At 43.6% G+C, this 25574-nt stretch overlaps 2 protein-coding genes across 2 annotated transcripts in view; one reads left to right on the top strand and one right to left on the bottom strand.

The window, feature by feature from the left end:
• Window positions 1–14118, bottom strand: part of LOC146362364 (ubiquitin-conjugating enzyme E2 E2-like) — a 55730-nt gene extending 41612 nt beyond the window's left edge. Inside the window, exons 1-3 of the mRNA XM_084919643.1 lie at window positions 13983–14118; window positions 9479–9676; window positions 1202–1252 (exon numbers count right to left, since the gene is read on the bottom strand). Coding sequence (XP_084775769.1) covers window positions 1202–1252; window positions 9479–9669 — 242 coding nt within the window. The 5' untranslated portion in view covers window positions 9670–9676; window positions 13983–14118. The remainder of the gene's footprint in view (window positions 1–1201; window positions 1253–9478; window positions 9677–13982) is intronic.
• Window positions 14119–15588: 1470 nt separating this feature from the next.
• sf3a3 (splicing factor 3a, subunit 3) lies at window positions 15589–24549 on the top strand. Its single transcript, XM_084918812.1, has 17 exons — window positions 15589–15827; window positions 15937–15984; window positions 16398–16450; window positions 19736–19841; window positions 19924–19996; window positions 21589–21680; window positions 21778–21860; window positions 21985–22123; window positions 22207–22275; window positions 22375–22442; window positions 22996–23103; window positions 23205–23274; window positions 23371–23535; window positions 23786–23896; window positions 23981–24071; window positions 24150–24205; window positions 24280–24549. Exons 1-17 carry the CDS (start codon window positions 15732–15734, stop codon window positions 24355–24357), a joined length of 1506 nt encoding a protein of 501 aa, XP_084774938.1. The 5' UTR covers window positions 15589–15731; the 3' UTR covers window positions 24358–24549.
• Window positions 24550–25574: the final 1025 nt, after the last annotated feature.

Genomic DNA, 25574 nt, shown 5'->3' with positions numbered 1-25574 from the left:
ATGTAAATCAGTCTTAAAAAGCCTTTGTTTAGTGTCACAGCAATCCTGCTGCAAAATATGACCTTATTAACTGACTAACAGGCGATATTAACGCAGGAGTCACAGAGCGATTCACACTCGGCTCCACTCTGCTGCTGCTCTGTCGTGAGAAAACATAAGACAAACGCTCCTTTAATGATGTGTCTTCTCATCTGTGAGTGCTTTGTTTCTGCTATGATCCCACCACATTATTATAGTAATGATCACAACATCCAGAAAAGCATGTGTGTTTAATCACTATTGTGCCACGTCCACTAGTGTCCATAATTAGGCCACTACTACCAGGACCGGTGAAGGCAGCTCTTACAGTGCTGTTGAGTGTGGGGTGTTCTGCCTGTGTCTGTGGGCTCGCTCTGTCCACATGTGTTAGCCATGCAGTTAGCAGGCTGCAAACCCCAGCTCAGGATGAAGAAATGGAAGAAGACGAGTGGATGGACTGACTCATTATTATTGTTTTGCACAGTCCATATTCTTTCCACCATTACTCAGCACAACCTCAGGTGTCACCTGTTTAAGAGTATTAGTAGTTTCACATTTATAGACTTGAAATGTGAACTGAGCGATGAAGAATGGCATCAGTGCATCCGGGCAGATGAGTGTGCGTACAGCCAGCTCGTCTGCGTGCTAGCTTAGGAGTTTACACGCATCGCTGCTGCTTCAGGCCTGCAGGAAATGCCTGGACTTTACCAACGTGCTGCTCGCTCTGCTCCAGTGTGTTGCTTTAACCTAACACTAAAATACCATTACGTAACACTCCTGCTGAAAGATATGAACAAAAACTGCCGACTCCGACAAACAGAACAAACAAAGTGGCCAAAGCAGCAACACACGGGCCTTTCATTAGCTGGGGAGGAGAATGAACCACGCACAGGCACAACACGGTTGCTACACTGATCCTAACAGTCCAGCTTACACTGACATTTATTTGGCTTTCTAGACTCATTACAAGGTTCACTCACTTTGCTTCAGCTGGAGCAAACACGCGTGTAAATGCAGCACTGTGATCTATTCCTGTGGGTCGCTGACACGGGACAGTCCATGCAGACGGCTCACACACACACACACACACACACACACACACACACACACACACACACACACACACGTGCCTGAGGTTTCAGCTCTTTAAAAACACACACACGCACAATCCACAGGCTCCTACCTGCAGTTCGGCGGTGGGTCCAAGGTTATCTCTGCCAGCTCCTTCTGGATTCTGAAACGAAAGGACGTCCTGTGTTATAATCACACACAGTTACATCGATCCTGCCTATAAAGTCAGTCTGTGAGTGCACACGCTGGACACCTCAGTGATTTTCTAATGAGCTGCTGAGCTGTGCCTGAGCAGGAATAAGTCCTGATCTGCAGGATCAACACGGCGACTATTTGCCTTTTCTTATTAAGCACACATGGATAAACTGATAAAAGGCTGGGATAAGACTCCATATCTGCTATATCAGGTGAATTAACTGTGCTGCTGATAAAGCATCTGTACTTTCAGAAAGGTACCTGAGAAGAGAATCAACTCTTCACACTGATGTGCTTTTATGTTCAAGCTACCAGGACTGATCTATGGTGAAAGCTTGTAGATGTGACATTTCTATATCCAGATCCCTACTTAGAATATTAGAAATTCCAAGCTCACGATCTTCCTGATCCTGAGATAAACCGAACACATTTCCAGAGCAGAAGCTCACATGATGCTGCTCAGTGAGGATTAGCTCAGTCTGCGAGCTGAACAGGGGAACGGCATTGTTACACATGTGCTACATGTGAAGTGCACAAACACACAAAATGAACCTACTGCATAAAAATGCAGCATTAGAGGACGACCTGATTTTACTCAGCGATCTGTCGCAGCCTGATGTTCACCATGACGTATAGAGGTGGGAATCACCATACAACTCACGATACGATATTATTGCAATTTTTAAAAATATTTTGCGATATTCAGATTCTGTACATAAAGGTAAACTTTATCAATATTCATTTTATCTAATATCAAAGTCTCGCACTCAGTCTTTCTCTCATCTCAGTCAGTTTTATTGTTGACAAACTGAACAGTTTGTATTACAGTCTAGTAGCTATATATATAGCTTATAGCTATTCTGAACTATGCAATCTATGAAAACTATGCAGCCCCTTCAGCAGCTGAAGAATTTGAAAGTAAATTAAAACAAAATATAATTTTACATTAAATAAAAAAGTTTTAAACTTGATTAAAATAAAACATGTCTTACATTAAAATAAGTAAACTGTCATGTTTATTGCTGTTAACCACATTTGGACAGTGAAGGAATGTCAGGATTCTTGCTCAGAAAAAGGATCAACGTGCTCTGAAGTCAGAGCAACATATCAAAATATCGATTTCTGCTGTCCCTGTATCGATACATTATTAGCAAACAAAATATCACGACACTACACAGTATCGATTTTTCCCCCACCCCTAATGACGTACACACACGAGGGTTGTTAGAGAAACAGTCACTGATGCTCATCACGCTACGACACCATCTGTAAAGGTCAACCAGCCCACCGTGTGACACTGAGGAGTTACTGGACTGTTAGATAGATGCTGCTCAACATCTCAACTGACCACTCAAAGCACCTTTTACTGCTAGCATCATTCACCTGGTCATGCAGGTGTCTTTTCTATATGTAAGTCACTTATCTAACACACACACACACACACACACACACACACACTGATGGATAAACTAGGATCAAACCATCGTCACTCATCACAGCTGCACTCAACAAATCGAATCCATTTGGTTTGTTCTCAGCAGACAAACGAACATCAACAACATCAAGTCAGCCAAGAGCACCGTCTTAGCTAAATAAATGCTTTTTGTGTTTAAGTGGACTGATGACATGATCATTACATCAGGATAACATCACGAGCGTCTGCCGAGACAAAGCAGCGCGCTCCATCTGCAGTTTGGTAACGACGAGGCTGCTGAAAGGCTGCACCCCACTATCAGGACATTAGATGCTTTGGGTCTGCTTTGGTGCATCTGGGCCAGAACAGCTTGTCATCACTAATGGATTTGAAATGACACCAACCAAGGATTCATGCTGCAGCCTCAACACACCTGTGAAAAACTCCTGGATGACGGAGGAATCAGCAGCTGCAGTGCTGCTCTTATTAAGGCCAAAGACATTCTAATATTCATGTGATTCTCCTTTTATCTAAACATTAATTTAACTATCAAAATAAAATCTACACAGGCAAGTATTCCCAGTGAGTTATGCTCTGCTGTAGTGCAGATTGCATTACGTTTTCTTTACAATCTTACATTTGCAGGTAGGATTACATCAAATTGACAAAACCCAACAGCTGAGGAGTATCCCGTCTAAACATGTGAGAAACATCCAGCACTGAAAGCTCTTTTAGAAACATTGAAAACTGTCTGACAGCAGCAAAGCACTTGCTTGTTGTCTGATGGATACATCAGTCTAATTCCCTGTGTCTGAGTTTCTATCCTCTATCTCTTGTTTCCATTGAATAAAAGGAAAATTGTGGGAAAAGGCTGTTAAAAGCTACTACTGCTGAGTGGGAGGATGGCCGTACAACAAGGTTCACTTTGTCTAATGGTCTCGTGCACATAAAGAAAGGAACTCGACCAAAACTGTTGCTACTTTTCTTTTTCAGGCTTTAGGAAACATAGAAAGAAAACTCTGACTACCGAATAAAAACCTGAACACAACAGATGTGCAAAGAAGTTAATTATGCTTCTTACACTTCATCATTAAAAAACATTCATTGTGGATCAGGGTGTACTTCACAGGCTGCAAGTTTGCTGTGAAACTGAGCTCAGAGGGGAGGAAACACGAGGAGCAGGAGCCGGTAACACAATCTCCACTCGTGGAGTCGTGAAACAGCTTCAGGATTTTCTGAGGTGCCAAAAATTGGCTAGTGCAGCTGGGGACCTGTTAGGGAGAGCAGTGAGATGAACCTGAAAGGAAAAGCGCCTCTGATTATATTCCCAGTTCTTCATGCTTGTGCACGAGGCTCCACAGTGCATGAATACACCGTTATACTCTGCATGTATGTGGATCAGTCTATGACGAATAAAAGCAGCTTTGCATGTGCGGCACCTGATGATTTATTACAAAAGCTACCAGTGAAATAAACCTTAATGAAGCGGTTACCCTCGAGGTCCTTATTTTTATGGCACGGCCCCCCACTGTGGACGAGAGGTCCTCTCTGTGTGTATCTGATGCAGCGTCTGCTATGACTGACCTCATTTCATATAATAATATATATATAATATCCAGTGCAATCCACACACTTTCATTTATGAAATGCTGCACGATGAAGCATTTGTCATATATGCATCATGATTTTCAAAGTGTGAATACAGCATGTGGACGGCTTTTGATGTAAAAGATACAACAAGGTGTGAAAATGTATTTCATACAAAACAAAAACTAACATGAGTCACGTGATGAAGATAATCATCATGGATGAGCTTCCTCAGTAGAGATATGTCATAAAGTCGATAAAAGTCCTGCCCGTGCTCTGACAGCCAGCAAACAGGCCAATGACAGCGAGAATAATACCACGCCAAGTCAGCCATGTGGTTGGATTAGAGTTAGAGCCACATCAAGTTATCCTGACACACACAATCCAAGAGGAGCAGCCTGCAGCACACGTGCTAATGTTTGGGCTGCTAACTCCCAAAAACACAACGACTGCTGAAAATGTTCACGGACACTCAAACAGTCGTACTGTACACGACCCCCAACAGACACGGTCCAGGCTCAGAATGACGACGACTCTGCTGGAAGGGCCGAAGACAGTCTGATGTTTGGGCTCTTTAAAGCAGAGTGCCACGCACTGCAAACTGTTTCCACAAGGGCTGTGATTAAGTGCCGTCCTTTACACTTTACAGTCCCACTCATTGTGTCGCCTTACAACAGCTAAAATAAAGAGCCCACTTTACTGTGACGCATGATAATAGAAAGCACGGGGGGGGGGGGATAACAGATTTAAGCAGCTGACTGAAGTAACCGACCCCTGATATGAACTATAAACATTTCTCTCAGATGGCTCTTTCCCAGCTCCACACAGAGTGTCCACACATAGAGTCCACACAGAGTGTCCACACAGAGTGTCCACACAGAGTGTCCACACAGAGTGTCCACACACACATCAAACCAAATGTTTGCTGAAAGAAAGTATGAGCCTCAGCAGCTACTTCACTGCACTCCTTGTGCTTTTATTAAAAGATACTTCAGCCTATAACAAAACACACAAAGCAGTGTGAGACAGCCACAGTAAACAGCTGTGACGCTGCTGGGCAGCATGTCTTTGGCGTCACGTCAGAGTTAACGCTGTCATTTTGAGACTTACTTCACAGACTGTGGGAAACTCCTTTATCAGATTATATTAGAATATTTTAGTTATTAAAACATGTTAATAACTAAAAATGATTTTATTATTTATTAGGCAAGTAAGAAACACATTTTTTCCCAAATGTAAGATTTGGGTGTTCTTCTCTGAGAAATGATTCAACATTTTTTTCTATAAAATAAAAACATTTGTATATCAATAAATGTATTTTTTCATCTTAATAAACAATAATAATCTGTTCTCGTATTTTCCTGTTTGTTTTATTAAATCCAAATGTAAATTCTATTTTAAACGTATTCATTAAATAACAAGTTATATTAAAGTAAATTACAACTATCACCTGGATTAAAGAGCTCCAGCATAACATCACAGGAACACAGCAGTCCTGTGACCTCACACTGGCTACATGACACAGTGAACACGCAGCACTGCCACGCTGCAACGAGTCTCATGTGTAGATAAAGTTACCTGTACGTGCCAACGTGCAGTATGTACAAAAGTTCCTCAACTACTGCGTGCGCACGCATGTGTGCGTGTGTGTGTGCGCGCGCGCGCGCATGTGTGCATGTGTGTGTGTGTGTACTCTAAACTGCTGCAGTTTTGAGTAAAAATGAAGACGTAAAAAGTGATTACATCTGACTTCCATGAAATAAAGCTTTACAGTATTTGTACTAAGAAGGAAAATCACAACCAGCCAATAAACTTCAAAGTGGTCCATCTCTGGTCTCCACCTGACTCTCAGTGTTTTCAGCCCACCTGTGTGTACCCATGTGGGACAGGAACACTTGAGGATGGCTGTTTGGAGCTGCTGCAAACTGGATCTGACACTAATTAAGCGGCTCCCAGATAATATAATTAAGAGTAGTAGAATAACGCTTTTATTTAGGTAAAGCTGTTCTTGCACTTCCTGCATGTCGTTCATCAACAGCACAGCTGCCGATAAGTGACGGTGTGGAGAACAACAAGCACTTTCTCTGGTATCAACATCAATATAGGAGCAGCTCTCTGCTGCTGGCCAGATAACCAGTGTCAGCACACCAGTATACCCAGTTTCAACCTGCCACGAACTGGTGAGAAACAGAGCAACATGTGACATAATGAGGACTTCTTCCAGTTTGTTGATTTATTTTTTGCTTGTTCCCTGTTGGCCTCTAAACAGCTTCCTGCTGTTAAACAATTAAGATAAGAATTTTATTAATGCTGAGGAAAATTCTCGTTCCCTTCAAGAGGTCAGTGGAATAAACAGACACACAACAAACAAGGCACAGACACGAGCAACAGCATTTATATCAGTATGTACAATAGTGCTGATATTAACTATGTTAATGACACTGTGATAATACATTAAGTAATACTGTATTCAGCATTAATAACCAATCATCAATGATTAATTAGTTAGCCAAGGATTGTGGCGATGACGTGCTGTGGTGTATTAATCAGCTAACATCCACGCCCTTCATAATCAGCTGTTTACACACAAAATTAATGAATGTAAATAAAAACAAAACTTGAATCTTTCAGGTAAGAAAATCCCAGGAAGCTGAGAAACGTTTCATCATCATCAGGTGGCTTCTTCAGTCTCAGCTGACTGCAGGTTTACAACCTTATAACATCTGTGTAATGACCAAAACGAGCACCCCTGCGTAACAATGAGCCGTGAGCTCAGTTTCGTGATCATTAATATGCAATACGATGTACCAATGACCATCAATGGCCAAGGCTAAGATCACAGCATTGTAAATGCACCCTTAGTTGCATCCTCGGGCCATCCTTGACTCAGAGATGATCCCTTTTCACATTAATGGATTGCTAGACTCAAACCAGCTCAAGCCCATTGGTAGGCAGCTCTGAACACCACATCCAGAACAGCTTGGGTTTTGTAGAGAAGGTGAGGCAGATGAAACCATGGTCTCATACGATGTCACATCTCTCTTCACTTGTGTTCCCGTCACTGAAGCATTGGAGGTCGTTTGTAAGAGATTACAGGATGACCCCAACCTCAGCAACAGGACCGCTCTCAGCACCAGACAAGTGGGTTTGCCTTTGGAACTGCGTCTTAATACTTTGAAGAAGTGGCAAAGAGAGCTGTTATCCTACCCTGGAACACCACCACGTATGTGAAAAAGGGAAAGCCCATCTCTGAATGGAGCAGGGGGCCTAAGGGTCCATCTGTCACCATCTTACAATGCTGTGATTGCAGCCATTCCCCAGCTCTCTGTGAATGGGACTCATGGACATTGATCAGTGGTCATGACAATTTGCATATTAAAGATCCTGAAACTGATCCCGCAGCTCACAGTTAGATTCAGTCATGATGCAAATGCACTGTTTATAAGTTTGGGGAAACCTGCAAGCTCTCACTAATGAAAATCCTTTGTTTGGTTCAGAAAGACCTGAACCAGTCAGCAGCACCACGGGTGCAAACAGACACTACACCAACTCTGTCCTTGGGACCTGGTGGCTTAAAGACAGCTGCATATTAGTGCTGGGCGATATGGCCTAAAATTCATACCGCGATGTAATTTGAAGCATGTGCGGTAACGATATATATCGCGATATATTCTTTTCTTCTGTATAACGTATTTTCCACACTATAAGGACTTAAAATCCTTTAATTTTCTCAAAAATCGAGAGTGTGCCTTATGTATGAATTCTGGTTGTGCTTACTGACCTCGAACTGATTTTGGCTGCAGAAATCTGTTAAAAATGTTTTAGTACAGCTTTGGTAAGCTGCACTGCTTGATGGATTGTCAGAGCATTACGGCTGCCGTGGTGAGGAGCTTCGCAGAGTAATCTGGGTCCAAAACTCCGTCAGCTTCAGGTCCCAAAGTCAAACAAACACTAAGAGTTAAAAACGGTCTAAATTATTTCATCTTTAATAAAATGATCAGCGTTGCTGCTTTACCAGGTGTAACAATGAAGTTTAACATCCAGGCATCCATGAAAACAGAATTTATTAAATTTAACGGAGTTAGAAGTTAACAGGAAGTTAGCTCGCTAGTTTACGCCTCAACATTTCATACCATGTTCTGACTGAGAGATGAAACTAATTCAAACGTACAGCTCTGCTACCACTTCCAACATAAATGAAGACAGAAAAATAAACAGCAGTGACGTTTTGCAGGGTTACTGAAGTTGGACTAGCTGGTATATAATGTTGTGCTACGTGATTGCTAGCGACACAGCTATGTTAGCATAACATTAGCACAGTGAAGCTGGAGGATGAACACCAACTTTTTTTCCACTCGATAAAAGTTAACGTGAGAGATTCTGGGAGGTTAGTCATCAATATACTGCAACAACATGGGAATAGAGCAGCTGTGAGAGAATTCATCATTAATGAATCAATGTTACGGAAGTGGAGGAAGCGCAGTTTTTGGCTTTCCCCATATTCCAAAAGTGCTTCATCTCTTTGCTATGACTGTCGCCCGCCATAATTTGCAGATGATAATGGTTGTAGCCGCTGCGATGCTTTCGACCAAAACAGGCGCAGCTTGATGACATCATCAACATACGCTATCGCGATAGAGCGGTATAGTCAAAATCTCTATCGTTGGCCAAATTTATATCGTTTCTATCGTGTATCGTTTCTATCGCCCAGCCCTACTCCATATCCAATAACACTGTAGAACATTTGTATTGTCACATACACACCAGTCATGCTTAGAGAAGCTCAGCACAGCTGCTTTACAGGTGCCAAACGCCACCATTATTAGTATTAGAACACCAGTATCTGTTTTTTCCTGTTACTACTCGATTTAACAAAAAGATGTATTAAATACAAGCAGGCGGTACTTTCATCATTTCATAACTCGCCTACTTTTTATTTAACCAGTTATCTAATGAGTGTCCTAATGTTGCATCTCGTGTTTAGTATTTATTTCACAGAGGCTGCTGTAACCTCATTAACAGAAGGTTGCAGTGCAGCGTTGATGCTGGCTTTTGACTGCAAAACCAAAGCAGCAATTTAAACAGCAGTACCACAGAGAACAAGTGAGTGACAGACGACTACTCAAGCAGCTAACCGGGCGCACACCCAGCAGAGTGCACAACGCAAAACAGAGTGAGCGCACTGAGCTTTACCTCTTGGCACTGGTGGAGAGCTTGGCAGCGGTCTTACTGGAGATTTTGGCCTCCTTCTTTTTGGGCTGGGCCTGGTCCCGTTGCTCGGGGCCCGGCTGCTCCGGAGGAGCCGCCTCCCTCTGCTCGGCGTCCGAACTCCCCCCACTGGTGTTGGGGCTGTCGTCCGGCCTCGGCTGCACCTCACTGGACATGCTGATGCTGTGGGATGGTTGCACATGCACACAGGCTTTAACGGCACGTAACGAGCACACCTGAAGAGGTTTACTCAACCTTCACTGCAGGTCGGTCATCTGAGAAACACAGTTTTAAATACAGCTTGGTCACACACTGCTGTGGGATCCCACAGCAGTGTGTGACCAAGCTGGTGACCAGCATGAGGAGGCGCCAGGCTGTGGGGAGAGATCCACATGCTGCTGAGGCCCCGTCTGATTTCTTCAGACGTCAATTATCCAACCTAATAAACAACAGCGAACACGAGTCAATAGCACAATAAGCTGTTTGGCACCGACAGAGAAGATTTGGCAGGATTTTCATGGCCTTTCCTCACATCCTCACCTCTGCTGCTCAACCCACAGATGCATTTTCCTCACAAACGTGGCTCCATTTAAACAACAATATAAGATTTATTTCCAAGAAGCTTTGTTGTAACCAAAAAATAATCGACCAAAAACAAATTTACAGTTTCATTTACCTATTATTCATGACAACACAAGCTGCGTCACCCGTCGCTATTAATTATGTTTGGTTTTGTCTTGTGTGGGAGTGAAAAAGACGAGTAAAACGAGCTACACAGGAAACGAGTCCGTCTGCAACCACACAGAGGTGCAGGGGGACAAGTGTGGAGACAAGGATGAACATGGAGGCGTGGCAGGTGTGCGAGTGAAGGAAGGAGGAGATATGGGAGAGGAGGAGGAGGAGGAGGATGGAAATGAGAAAGGAGAAGACGCAGCAGAAGATAAAGCGGCACATGACAAAGAGAGCTTAGGTCCGAACTGAACAAGAGACAGATGGATGAGAACTTTCTGACACAGACAAAGACACTACACACGTCTTCCATCTTTTACTATTTTCATGTCTCTGTTCAATAATCTGACGCCTTTCCTGCCGGCTGCAAAGAAGCTGTCGCCCTTTCAGAGGGTTTTTCACTCTCATGCGTCTGAGCCTTGATCATCCAGTCGAACGCCTCTTTAACGTGTCACGTAAAACTCTTTCAGCTGCCTTTCCTGACACCGTTTTATGTGCACACATCTTTTTAGTTCTTCTTGAAAAAGTAAGCGCTTGTTGTTGATTTGCATGCTGAAGGCAATATCTCAACAGTCAAGCTTCAAATGGCTGTTTTTTATAGAGTCAGTGAGAAGTACACATTTTAAAATGGTAAACAGTAAAACTGCAAATGGTAAGTCGAACAGTCTGTCCTGTACTTTAAAGGACACCTGATTTCTGGGGATGCCTTCACACAGCAGTCACACGTTCATCAGGACACACTGCAGTTTCTGGGAATCCCGTATGAATCACAAAACCACACAGTTCAACCTGGGATCTGCTTCGACTGCAGGCTTCTCCAGCTTCCAGCTCATGCTCAACACCCTGTTTGGAGGGTGTGTTAGAAAATCTGTGCTGTGGGTTACACGCCTGTTTCACAACAGTCAGGGCTGGCCTTTCAAAACTTCATGGGCATATTTAAAGCTGTAATTACGAACTCAGGATGCTGTGTCGATAGCATCAGTCACACATACAGCATCTGTGCATTTCTCACAGTGCTTCAGCCAGTGGATCTTTCGCATATTGCTGAGCAAAACCCAGTAAGCTGGACATTTGTGGCTGTCCTTGTCCCCCGTATCCTGACAGTTGCCTCCACGACTCTGCCGTACAAGTGCAGTGTAACATTTTATGAAACAGCACACATTTCGTAAGCTTGTTCACACAGCAATGTTCTCACAGTGTGGAGGTTTCAAAACGTCCAGGTCATGCTCACAGCCACTGGTATTTGGATATGTGCTTCAAGGGAATCACAAACTCATGCTGCCATGTAGTCACTGCCACCACACACAAGCATGCAGAAATATTGGGAAGTTTAAGGGGAGGCCTCACGGTCTGATATCCAGTCATTTCTCTGAAGCTCATAAGGAGCCAATGATGATCCAATCAAGCTGATTTGTTTCAATCTGAGGTGTCTTAATCCAGCATTATTCCATCTGTACATCTGTTTTCATTCAGACTTGAGAAGTATCAAAGAATTAACTGGTAGTTTAGGTTTGTGGCTTCAGCCACCCTATGAGGCACTGTGCAGTGAATCCATGAATGGAATGAAGGGAGATACTTGCTGCTTTTGGGTTTGAAAGTTAAACTGTGGACAATAGAAATTCATCAGATTGCTGAGCCGCTGAGCACAACTACAACAACTCAAAGCCTCAAAGATTTTCCACCTCGCAATCATCAACAAGGAGTTGAGGTCACCGAGCCAACGACGTATTTTCTGGGTAGCAGATCGAAGAAGGAAAAACATCACCTTAAATAACATTATGGAAAATATGTTTGTGTGATCGTAACATTGTCATACTGGTAACTTATTGCTCATTGAACTGTATACATGTCATAGGGTTGTTGTTGCACACTTCAATATAATTTAGGGTCCTGTAAATGTGCCCGTCTGCCTACACACTTTCATTTAGATAGCAGGCGGGACGGGGTTTTCACCCACTGCAAACACGCTCCTGTGTAGCTCTCCAAAATCCAAATGAGGATGATATATGCATGGGTCAAATGCCTACTGGTTGACAAGTGGGCCAGAATAAGGAAGGAAGACAACGGAGTTCACCAAGAACAGGAGGAGTGTGAAGAAATAATCAAAGGTTTGTTTAAAAAAAACCAAAACAAATCTGTGTGCAGGAAGACTGCCCCACTGAAGCTCATCCAACTTTATTTACCTTATCTGTGCACTGAACCCACATCAGTCATGCTGGATCAGAAAAAGGTCCTTTTGCAGAACTCTAAAAACAGCCGTGATTCTATGTCCGATAAAGGAGGAGACAGCCTACTGACAACACAACCTGCTGCCCGTTGGACTGCTGAATGATAATAAAAACAAGCAGGGTTATCCTATGTCCTCATCCAAAGATACACCCGCAGATGTCATTAGTTAAATACCGAGCTCTGGTGTGGTTCATTCTGACAATCAGCCAGGCTGAACGTTTGTCAGTCACAACCTACGAGTCTCAGAAAAAGACACCTACAAGGTCAGCCTTGCTAAATCAATTGTCCCCATTATTGTGTATGTGAGAGAGGAGCTCAAGGTGAATGCCTCTATTTACATTCCCTGGTGTGCAATGAAAAATGCATGACACAGACGAATGGCTGTGAGGGCATTTTTGCTGCTCACATGAATATAGAATCACAGTCAGTGAGGACAGATGGTCGGGTGTAGATGACAGTGGCTTTGGTTAGCTCACTCCACCTTTGACATCTGACAAACAGCTGCAGCATGAAGACTGTGCAGTTAGCTGTGGTGGAGAGCTGATACCTCACTTTAGTTTCTGGTGGGGTTAGAGTGACACAGAAGGACATCGCTTCAGATCTCAGGGTAAGCTGCTAACATCTCTGTAGACATCTGCGTGTTTCCAGTTGTCAGGTGAGGACAAACATACTGAAACCAAAAGTTGGAGACATACCGGTGGTTCGTGTTGGGCTTTTCGGAGGATGTTTTCTTTCCCCGTCGGGTGCCAAACTGTCACAACAGCTCAACCGGTCACCGATTACTGAGCGAGTCTACACATAGATCCCACCCAGCAGGGCACTCGCAGTCCCGTGGATTCATTCTGTTCTTTTGTCTGAGGCTAACGGCTCAATAAAACAGTTACGAGTTTGGGTTTTCTCTCCGGCTAACACCCCTGAACCCTTCCTGTACCCGACTCTGTAAAGAGGGAATTCCCACTTTTGGCTCGGATTCCTAGCAAGGCTATTTCGCTGTTAACGGTTGAGTGACGACTGGGCCAACGATTATTATAGTTTACATTTTATTAAGTTCAGTTAGGTGCATGATATATGCCGAATTAATGTGCATCTGCCTATGACTCTAAAGGTCTCGTATGGTATACATACAGTCGTTTAATGAGAAACGGGTTTAAATCTGCTCAGATTTTAGACCACGTTCGGGGGAACCCTCTTTAGTCCACATCAAACAGCTCATAAAGCTGTATATGAGGGGCCAGCGAGCTCCCGCGGCCCGGATCGCCTGTTTTGTTGGCTGTGTGAAGAGTTAACAGCAAGACAGCCTCGCAATCTTTATACGCGCCGAAGAAGATAAAGCTGAAGGACACACTTGTTCGACATCTCTCCTCTACAGCAGCGGACCTCAGTGACCGCTGCCAAATCTGCTCCAGCACAAAAGACAGAATGGATGCCCCCCACCTCCACCACCCCCGCCCCCTTCCCCACAAAATAACCCAATAAATCTTCGTTGTCTTCATAGAGTTGACTCCATTAGAGAAGAATACGAGCAGCTCACCTTTATAAGCTGGCTGGACGTATGTGTTATAAGCTCCACTGTTTATTCTGTAAATCCGCAACGCTGCTCGTCCGCTTCTTTTTACTGTCCGCTGCTTTGACTGACTGCTCGAGAATGTGGTGAAACCGCGACTGTCACAGTAGCGACCGTGACGAGCACAGTTTCCGGTTTAATCTGTCAAAATAAAAGCCTGTGCCTTATTTTCCCCGAAGACTGCCTATAAAAAACAATATTCATATAATGCAATACACTTTAACTTATTCCAAATGAGGTTAAAAAATTACACTGGCGATCTGTTTAATCTCTGTAATTTTTCACGTGTGCACGAGTAGACCTGAGGCTTGTAATGTCCTTTCACCCAATATCAATACTCATAGAATAGTTTTGCACTCGTTAGCCTATTTGCTTTATCTTCCCCGATCCTACTGTGTAACGTGTTATTTCAAACCATTACATTTTTAAATTTGGATTTTATTTTGATACCAGTGAAAATTGCCGAAAAAATAACAAGGAATATACAAACATGTCAGTCTATAATCTTCTTTAAGTTTACTTGAAGACGTTTCACCTCTCATCCGAGAAGCTTCTTCAGTTCTAAGGTCAAATGGTGGAGAGTCCCAGATATAAACCTAGTGGGAGTATCCCCTCACAGAGGGACAAAAGGACCCCCTGATGATCTTCTAATCGCCTGAGCCAAGGTGTGAAACTGGGTGTGGGTCCCAATCAGCCAGAGTTTCGGGTGTGTTCATTGTGAAACCTGGCCCCACCTTATCATGCGAATTCCTGAGGTCAGATGGCCCAGGATGTGAGTGGGCGTTAAGGCGTCTGGGAAGGGATCTCAAAACTGGATTATAGATGGCAGAGAGTTGGTGTCGTAAACCCCCGCCTCTGTTCAAAGATGGTCGCTCACAGTGGACATAGATGGCTTCTTTTGCAAGCTCCTTTGACTACGATGACCTGGATGACTGAGAACCTTCACAGACATACGTCAGTCTATAATGCAACCTAGTTCAGATTATTTTTTTTATTGAATCAAGCAACTGATTGAAAAAAAAAAAGCCCTCCGAAGAAGATGGATGAATGGACGTATTTTATGTTAAGACACGGAGATCACGCTTCCGGTCTTTTTCTCTTTAACCAATCCGACGCTTGACGGCTCCAGACTGCCTTCGTGCGCGCGCCTCGCGAGGGTGCGTTGTGTGTTATGGCAGGCTTTGATGATAGTGTAGACTACAAAGGAAGTGCAAAGAGAACACCGAGCACGCGGCACAGACCGTGCGCGGTGTGGTGCCAACCCGTCACGTTGAAAAAGAGTACTTTTCAGAAGCAGTTTCTACATTTCAGTAATATAAACACCAGGGATCCTCTTGAAAGGAATTGCTGTTATGCCCATCAACTCATCTGGCTAAAACGGTCAAAATCTAAACGAAGCCATTACTTTCAACAATTTGTGTCAAAGGATTTCACGGCAATTGTCTAAAAATAAACTGGAACCAATGTTATTATTAACTGTCGAAAGGCTTCAGATAAAAAAAGAAGTATTGTACACGGACATAACCACTGCGGAACCCTTCCACGGGTTCATGTTTCTCATACGGCTAATAGAGTGCGGGCCGTTAGCTCGGCGACATGCGCCATTGAAAACAAACGTACTAGATACGGCGGGTATTGCCGCTTTCGTTCATTTGTATTCCACCCCATTAGAAACCTTACTTCGTCTCCAGTAAACGTTCTACATTTTTGCGGACAATGGAAACTATATTAGAACAACAGCGTCGCTATCACGAAGAGAAAGAGAGGCTAATGGATGCTAAAACTAAAGAAATGTTACACAAGAAGTCGACGGTGAGTGGTGCCACTTAAGGCTAGCTTTAGCATTGCTACGCTTGGTTGTGAATCCCAGAAACGCTGAAATTAACATTTGTCCGTGTGTTTTTTCCAACTCTCATTTCAGCTGCGTGAACAAATCAATTCTGACCATCGAACAAGAGCGATGTTGGATGTGAGTAAGAGTTTGGACTCATTTAAAACTGCTCTCACCAACTGGCTAATAGTATTTGCTGGAAATTCAACGAATAACTAACCTTTCATAAAACCCAGGTTACAATTTTGTAAACGTGCAAAGCACAATTTATTAGCGGATTTGATGCATTTTCTTACACTAATCACGGGAAAAGAGGTCAGATAAAGAACGTAATCAGATGTACTGAATGAAGCGGTGTCACAACGAAATGACACCCCAAAGATCTGCCCCCAAGTGCATCAGAGGTCATTAAAACTAGGTGTAAAATAGAAATGGTTAAAACCCGACTTCAGAGACGCACATTGGAGACAAAGAATCACTTTTGATAATTAGCAACTTTTCACTGTTAATGGTCAACGCTGGTAAAAAGGTGTCTGCGCTTCTTCTTGCAGAGATATATGGAAGTGAGCGCAAATCTCAGAGACCTGTATGAAGACAAAGATGGGTGAGTGTTTTCTTAGCGAACAGTCATTTCCACTCAAATATAGGTATGTTGGCTGGACCTTTGTGCGGTTACAGAAGTGGAGGAACAAACTTTTGAGCGGTTATTTGAAAAGTAGACCAACTAAAGGTGTATTCACATGAGAAGCCTGAAAAATCTTGTGACAGTCAGGATGGGGACGTAACGTTTCTTACATGTGGCACATGACAGGAGATGGTTAACGTCAGCTCCAATCTCACCACGTCTGGAAACGATGTGAATCTGCTAGACTATCGTCTGCTCTACTGTGTCATTGTTGTTGTTCTCTAACTTGGGGTCCACACACACGTGGGTTTATTCACCAATCTAGTAGCAAATCACTCAGAAACACGACAGCTAGGTGATAATACTACTACAGCTGGGCATAGCAGTATGTTAGGCGTGTGAGCAGGATAGAAGACCAAATGACACCAAATTGTGAAGAAAAACGTGAGCTGTAGCATTACCGAACAAGACACCTGAAAGGACATGCCCAGGGCTCACAAGATGAGGACACTGTTGGAAAAGACGGGTCCAAGGAAATATTCTGGAGATATTTTGGTTATTTGAAGTCTGATAAAGAATCGGAGTAGCAAACTGTGTCAAAGGCATGTTTCCATAAAGGCACATAACACCTCAAATTGTTTTTACTAGGTCCTGGGTTTAAAAAATTCATTTCCCAATTCAACTTGATTTTAGCTTGTTTAAAGCGATATCGATTCATTAAATCCTGAATCGATTTTTAAATATAAATGTATTTTATCAGAAACGCCAGAACCTCAGCTTAAAGCTCACAAAACTATTTAAACAACCACCAAACAGCTAAAACACAAAATGAGAGCAGATACATGGATCCCACCAAGGACGTAAACACAGAGCGTGGATCGTTCACGTGACGGCACGCACACAGACACGCCGTCGGGGCTAAAAGCAGACAGCTCACAGATTCTGAAGCTGCAGGTTTCGTCACTCTGACCAAAATTCACTGAACCAGCAGCACAAGAAACTCAAAACTACGCTTCATGCCTAAGTAAGATAGATTAAGATAAGCTTAAGTTTTTCAGAGGGTGGTCGGGATTGTTCATGTTTCCTTGTTCGTGTGTTCACGACCTCTCCAGCATCAGGTGTCCAGTTTGTAGCCGACCACAGAGCCAGCATTCCTAATCGGTCTGTTCAGTCTGTGTCACGATGCTGCTTCCCCAGCACGCCAAAGAAAAGTGATGTGCTTGCAACAACAGAGTGAGATAATCGCCTCACACTGAAGCATCTGAGCCTGCATTGTTTATATATGCTCACTCTTCTTGTACACGCTAGGGCTGCCACAAACCATTATTTTGATAGTCGACTAGTCACCGATTGTTTTTGCGATTAGTCGACTAATCAGATCATCATCCATTGGACGTACAGCGTACAGCTTATTGCACCAGCAGCATCTGCTCTTATATAACTATCATTAGCTTACAGCTTTAAGTGTTTAAGGTGCTAACTAAAAATAAAGACAAGATGATAGTTTATTAAATTTTAATGAAGTTTGCAGATTGTTTCGGTGAAGTTTAATAAACTCCTTGCTATCTAACATATAACAGGACACCGGAGTAAATTCTTGAGCATCTCACACTTCTGATAATCAGCTGTCTGCTTGACGTTTATTCAGCTGTGTAAAAACTATAACTTTAATCTCAGCGAAACCGATTTACTCAGGAACAAATAAAATACAAAAAAAAAGCCAAACAATAACATTTGTAAGTTATCTAAGTGACTCATATATCATGTTTAACCTGAGTAGTGAAAGACGGCGGTGGGTTTGAAAACGATTTGCCGGGAGTCTGGTGTTCTCACGGCTCTAGTTAGCCTTGCCCCCGGCTAGCTATCGAGCTAGTGGGTAACAGACGTCTCCGAAAACGTCGGAGCGCTTTTGAAAGTATGTGGTGTCTTGATAAACTGAGCAGATATTTGAGGTTTACACAGCTACATTCTCGCCTGAAAATATGTTAAACGTTTATTTTGTGACCCAGAAAGAATAATAAGAGTAATATTAAAACTAACTAGCTGCCGCCATTGTTGGAAACTGAGCTGGGCCGCGCTATGAATTCTGGGACAGCTTCTTCTTCTTCTTCTTCTTCGGGGTTTAACGGCAGCTGGCATCCTTGTACGTGCAGTGCTGCCATCTTCTGTTTCAGTCCGTTATTACACTCTTAAATCCTACTACTTATTCCTGCGTCTTTCAGGATCTTACAAAGCTTCAAACGACGCGCCGACTATTAAATCAGTCGTCGACGATTTTGATAGTCGACGTAATCGTGACTAGTCGACTAATCGTGGCAGCCCTAGTACACGCCCCCTGTCGGTCTTCCACTTCAGCCTGTTGTAAATAGAATCGGGTCCTTTTTTCCTCGACCGCATCAAGATCCTCTCCGAGGACGTGGGTCGTGTAGCTGCTCTCTTCCCTCTGAAGTCGGTCACTATCTCTCTGGTCTTGTTCACATTCTGAAGGCTACAGAATCCTCTGCTTCTGCTCATTACTAATACATCCAACCACTGCAGGATGTTCAGAGTATTTTTGTGGGTGGGATGTCTGAGGTGCACATGGTGAACATGGAGACGGCACTGCTGCTGTACTGCACATCACCAATTCCGACAGAGCCCTGGTCAGCCTCATATACTGCATCCTGTCAGTCAGGTAGTTGGTGGATGTGTTTACTGACATTTGTGTAGCTTCACTGTCAGCAACAGTGGCTGAATTGTGTTAAATGCGATGCTCACCACACTGCTGTTACAGCACGTAGATGATTACATCATTCAAAGATTCGGTCTGTCTAGAGAAACGGTTTTACTTAACAAAAGAAGGCAGAAATCATGTGGCAGCTTATGTCTGATGCCTGATTGGCTGAACACAAAAGCAAGACTTCCTGTAATATGGCCCATCAGGATAATCTTCCACTTAAGCTGCTTTTGAATATGAACTCTGGATAATATGAGGAGAAGCGCTTATACAGGCTACAGGACAAAAGGACTCACACTCCCTGTGAAGACTGCACAGTTACACTGTTCTCACACGAGTGCAGTAGGACAGTACACACACTTTGTAATAGACCGTCTGTCTGAGTAAAGATGGTTTAGAGCTTGGTCAGTATGCCTCTTCCGTGCACCTCCATTGGCTCATGTCTTGAAAAGTCCAGGGGTGAATGCATGACTGCTGCTTTAGAAAAACCAGCTGTCCTGATAACTTCCTCTTGTTCTTCTCGTGTTCCTGGATTATTTGTCTGACAGAATGAGGAGAGACGAACTTGCAGCCATCTCAGGACCAAATGAGTTTGCAGAGTTCTACAACCGACTCAAACAGATAAAGGAGTTCCACCGAAAGCATCCCAATGAAGTATTTATTCTTTTGATTCCAAAATGTCAACTGAAAGCGTACATCAGGTCTTTGAAACTGATTTCTGTTGTCCTTCCTGCAGATTTCCATCCCCATGTCTGCAGAGTTTGAGGAGCTGATGAAGGCCAGAGATAACCCCAGCGAGGAGGCTCAGAGTGAGTTCAAACAACACGTGCTTGTTCTGAGTCAAGAACACGTTTGCACGACATGCAAATCCCACAGAACAGCAGCTAGAGGAACAAATGCTTCCTGACTTTTTCATTTGTTGCAACAACAAAAATGGGATCTAATGAGGAAACTCATAGAAAGTAGCTACACTGCATTAAGTAACACTTTGTGTGAAGAATGATTACTGAAGTGTGAGAATCAGATCAGTGTTGTTAGATTTTTTCTGCACACGTCTGTTTGAAATCTGCAGTTGAAATAAAAACACAGCAATCTAAGACGATCAGAGCAGCTGATTACTGACAGTTTCTCGTTTAGTTCTAATTGTAGTAACTTTGTGCCGTTTGGTGTCCATCCTGTTTGTGAAGGCTCCCTCTGGATGAGCCTGAATGAATGAATGACATTCATCACATATTTTTACCAATACACTTTCAATTTTACAGACCCACACAGCAACCAACAAGTTTGATTTCATTTTGTAACAGCTGAGGAACAATCAGGACGTGGTTCAAGGTCAAAATTAGGATTAATAATCAGATGTTTGCAGATGTGAATACTGACCGTGTCCTTTTTCTCCCAGATAAACGGGACGTGGTCAGCATGTAGCAGCAGACTGTCATTATTAGAATCTGTTCCAACGCCTGGCAGCCTTTTTTATTGTTCTTGGCTTAGTTGACTGGATAACAATCGATCAAATGTAGGAAGTTAAATAGAGTTGAAAACAAGCTGGGCTGTTCGTAGACCTGTGTCATGGAAAAGCACAATAGTTCGTAGTATTTGTGCAGCATTGAAGTGCAGAAGAGCACTTTGTAAACGTCACAAATATGATATTAATAAATGGAAGAAGTTTGAACCCATTAGTTGGCTTCACGACTACCAAACCGGGCAGTTTAGTAGTCGTGGTCATTGTAGGGTCTTACAATATAAAGACATGGACGCCCATAAATTCTTGCATCACTTTGAAGTTTGGCCGTATGTTGTGGTCCACAGTGGATGTGACTCACTTCTGCGTTACATGGTAGAAAAGCCGGGTTTTAAGCAGCTGGTTGAAAAGCTTTACCCAAGATCACCGGTGTTGTTATGTAACAGTATGGTGCCGGCTCCTGTTAAGTTAATGTAGTTACTGTTAAACTTAAGTGTTGAGCAGCAGTAACGTTTGTAGCGAGACGTTTTTCTGGCTACTTTTGTTCTTGGGTCAAATTAGGAAATGTGATCGATGCCGGAGCTCACTGGAAAAGAAGCATGCAAAGCACCGATCATCTGCTTATGCTAATCAGTTCTGCTGCGAATCACCACTAACAGAGAGCCTCGTGTTTGCGAACGTGTCAGACAGGCTGTAGGTGTTGTTACCATCTCACAGCTGGATTAACTCCCCATGAAAGCATCAACACTCTTTCTTCATTAATGAAAAGGCTCATTTAGGCAAAGCACTGGTTGCCTTTGGTTACCAAACACACTTTATTGTGTTGAGTTCCCCCACGTCTGCTCTGCAGTTACATAACTACACTTAACAGTTATTGTAAGTAACATCTGTGACCTTCATACCCAGGCTTAAAGTGCATGAATGACTTGTTTATGGCAGATATGGTGGACTTCACCGATGAGGAGGGATACGGCCGATACCTCGATCTGCACGACTGCTACCTGAAGTACATCAACTTAAAGGGAGCTGAGGTTGTGATCCTGAAGTAGCCGTTTATTCTCATTAATAGAGAATAAGCCTCCGAGCCAGGATCTGTCTGACTGCTCTCTGTGCCCTGTGTCTGTACAGAAGCTGGAGTACATCACCTACCTGTCTTCATTTGACCAGCTGTTCGACATTCCCAAGGACAGGAAAAATGCTGAATACAAAAAGTAAGTCCATGCTGCTTCTTCAAGATGTCAGCTTGGAAGCATAACTGTAAAGAATCTGATTCCTCAGTCACACGTCAGTGTTGCATGCAGAAGTGGACACGTTTCAATGCCTCGTGCTGTGCAGGTATCTAGAGATGCTGCTGGAGTACCTGCAGGACTACACAGACCGGGTCAAACCGCTGCTCGACCAGAACGACCTTTATGGCAAAGTGCTGTCAGAGTTTGAGAAGAAATGGGAGAACGGGACCTTTCCAGGCTGGCCTGTAAGTTCTTCTGCTGGGACCAGTGAGAGATGATGGTTAGGTTTTGGGAACTTCTCTGACTTTTTGCGTGTGTTTATTTGTAGAAAGAGACGAGTAGTGCTTTGACACATGCAGGTGCTCATCTGGACCTCTCTGCTTTCTCCTCTTGGGAGGTAAAATCAGTCCTCGTTGACATGTGACTGAAATCAAAGTGTTTTGCATAAATAATGGTTTCATATTTGTTTTACTCTCCGTTTCCCTCTTTGCTGTAGGAGTTGGCCTCTTTGGGTCTGGACAGGTTGAAGTCAGCACTCATGGCTTTGGGACTGAAATGTGGAGGGTAAGCTTCTAGAAACATGACAGGAGCAGCGTAATAACTCACTTTGACAGACGTCCTCTCTTTCTACAGCATTAAAGGCTGATTGGTTTCATATTCCAAGCAGAATATTGCTGGAAAACCAGCTCTGTGGGGACAGGGAATCATCTGTGAACTACAGATAACCTCACGCCGTGCGTCCTTAGTATAGTGAGAGCCCTGTTTGAAACCACAAAGAGCATCCGGTGTTCAAAAAACCCAAATGAAATATGCAGAGCCATCGAGTGGTGACCTCTGTGGACAAGGCAGCAGATGACAAAGAGCTGCAGAGAGCGGCTGACCCCACCTGTCGGCTGGTTTGAACCGATCTCTCTGTGGGTCAGTCAGACGTTTTGCCTGCTGTGCACCTGGAAAACAAAGCAGCTGACGGAAACTGTCTCTAGTGTTTGTTTGTTGAGACATGTTTAAAACAGCACAGTACAAAAGTCTAGTTGGGGCCTTGTAAAAGAGTCAAAAGGACGTCGGTGTTCTGGCAGCTGGTAGCCAGCAGTTAATGGTTGAATGTGTCTGTGTTCAGGACCCTGGAGGAGAGAGCTCAGAGGCTCTTCAGCACCAAAGGCAAGTCCCTGGAATCACTGGATCCTTCACTGTTTGCCAAGAACCCCAAAGCAAAGGGACCTAAAAAGTAAGTGTGTGTAAAACTGTCCCTCTGATGTCACGTCCTCATAATGTCTCATCAAAGTGTTCAGTATGTAGTTCTTAATGATTCATACATCACTCCAACAGAGACACAGAGCGGAACAAGGAAATCGCCTTCCTGGAAGCTCAAGTATACGAATACGTGGAGATCCTTGGGGTGAGTCTGGATGTGTTAATGCTGCTGTTGGAGCTCGTGTTTCGAGCCGGCTTCGTGAGGAAACCACATGTTGATATGTTGCGTATGTGGCTACAGGAGCAAAGGCAGCTCACTCATGAGAACGTGCAAAGGAAGCAGGCCAGGACCGGAGAGGAGCGTGAGGAGGAGGAGGAAGAGCAGGTCAGTGAAAGCGAGAGCGAAGACGAAGACAACGAGATCATCTACAACCCCAAGAACCTGCCACTGGGCTGGGACGGCAAGGTAAAGCTACAGACACACCTGCACAGAGTGCACACGGCCTCAGTAACACGCATGTGTGAAATCTGCACGTGTTAACGCGAGTCGGCGTCGATCCACACGCAGCCTGTGCTGCTGTTACACGACGCTGGTAGATCCCTCAGAGGACATGCTCTCACTTTAATGTCACTGCTATTTTTAAATAGCATAAGATGTTTCATTGTTGTCTACTTGATTACCCGCAGTAACCGTGTGTGTTTGTCACTCCCTGCAGCCAATTCCATACTGGCTCTATAAACTGCACGGGCTGAACATCAACTACAACTGTGAGATCTGTGGAAACTACACTTACAGAGGACCCAAGGCCTTCCAGAGGCACTTTGCAGTATGTTGCTGTTGTTGTTTTCTCGAGGTTGGCAGTGACTGTGGGAGCGTTTAAAGGTTGATGAACTTCCATGTTTGTTTAAAGGAGTGGAGACACGCTCACGGGATGCGCTGCCTGGGAATCCCCAACACCGCTCACTTTGCCAACGTCACACAGATCGAGGATGCTGTGTCTTGTGAGTAGATTGGAGCAGATTCTGATTGCAGCTCGTGTTCAGATGTTAACGTATTTATGTGTTTTATGTCAACTGTAGTGTGGGCAAAGCTCAAGTCCCAGAAAGCATCAGAGCGGTGGCAGCCAGACACAGAGGTACCAGCACTCAGCAGACATTTGTACTTTGTTGTGGTGTAGCTGCTAATTGCTTTTGCTGATGTGCTTTTCAGGAAGAGTATGAGGACTCCAGTGGAAACGTGGTCAACAAGAAGACCTACGAGGATCTGAAGAGACAGGGCTTGTTGTAGACGGGGGCTGAAAAACACCAACTCTGAACAGCTTCTTTAAACTCTGATTTTATCCCGTTTACTCGTGTTTCTTCTTTGTGAGCTGTAGAGTTGGTTTTAACGGCATCACCAACTTTTCTCTTTTGCTTTTCATAACTTTGTAATGTGGCGACCATTTATGATCATAATAAAGTAGAAACTTTTGTCAGCGTGCTTGTTCGTCCTGGTCCTTCAACAATTCCTAAAATCACCAGGACAGCACTGAAAATAGTCCCTTACATATTTGATATTTTAATACTGATGTATGGATGGAGCAAGTTCTGCTCAAGCTGAAGCTATTGTGTATAATCTGTAGTCGGCGGTTCAGCTCCTGCAGCCGTGCCTGGTTTACAGCAACCACGATGACCCAGATCATTTGGAAATGACGTCTGAAACCATCAGCAGAACCTGCGAAGCCCTCGAACATGACAGAGGGAGGACTCTAATATACAGGTGCTGGACAAAGAATATCATCGAAAAGTTGATTTACTTCACCAATTCCATGGAAAAAGTGAAAGTTGCTGCAGGTGTTGTGAGAGCCCAGGTTGCTCTGCTCATTCATGGTACAGCAACCTTATAGATGCAGATTTTGGTGAATCCCTCTGTACTCGACACTTCCATGTTGCTACAGGATTTTTGCTTCTGTTCTTATCTCTGGACGTTCCCGTGGTGTATATGCTTCCACTCTTGTGTGTGCTATGTCCTTTCTATGTAACTATAGTTTAAAACTCTGATAACATCAACTGTGATTATTCATCCAAAACAATTTTAATTAGTTTGATGACAACACATCACAAAGGAACGGCAATCATTTATCGATATGATGTAGGAGTCAGTATATCTCAGAGTTTCAGTGTAACATTCATTTGATCATCATATTATCGTGTGTAGTTGAGGCTGTGGAGGAAAGAAAAAGATTAGTTGTCTCCAATCTGGAATCCACAGACTGATGAGGTGCACTGCTTTTATCCAGCGTGTCAGCGAAACAGCAGCTTTATCGTTTGCACTGAATCGTGTTCATGGAGCTGTTGAGCTCCACCAGATGGAGCTCTTGCATCTGTGACGCTAACTCTGGGAAAACAAAAGAAAAAGGATTTAAAGATGCAGACTGAAGAGTCCATTAACTGTTTTAGACCACGACAAACTACAACAATACAGGCATAAAGGGTAGATCTTTAAATTACATCCATATTTTGAAA

This window comes from Perissodus microlepis, chromosome 22 (assembly GCF_051167445.1).
Source record: "Perissodus microlepis isolate ML-2025 ecotype Zambia chromosome 22, ASM5116744v1, whole genome shotgun sequence".
In the NCBI taxonomy this organism is placed as follows: Eukaryota; Metazoa; Chordata; class Actinopteri; order Cichliformes; family Cichlidae; genus Perissodus; species Perissodus microlepis.
Note: the sequence above shows the minus strand (reverse complement) of the source record. Positions and strands in the feature narration are given on the sequence as shown.

Excerpts from the sequence above, each read along its gene's own strand:
- sf3a3 (XM_084918812.1), top strand. The coding sequence starts at position 15,732 with ATGGAAACTATATTAGAACAACAGCGTCGCTATCACGAAGAGAAAGAG. Across the intron at positions 19,842-19,923 it reads ACCGAAAGCATCCCAATGAA|ATTTCCATCCCCATGTCTGC; the intron begins GTATTTATTCTT and ends TCCTTCCTGCAG. Across the intron at positions 21,681-21,777 it reads TCAACTTAAAGGGAGCTGAG|AAGCTGGAGTACATCACCTA; the intron begins GTTGTGATCCTG and ends GTGTCTGTACAG.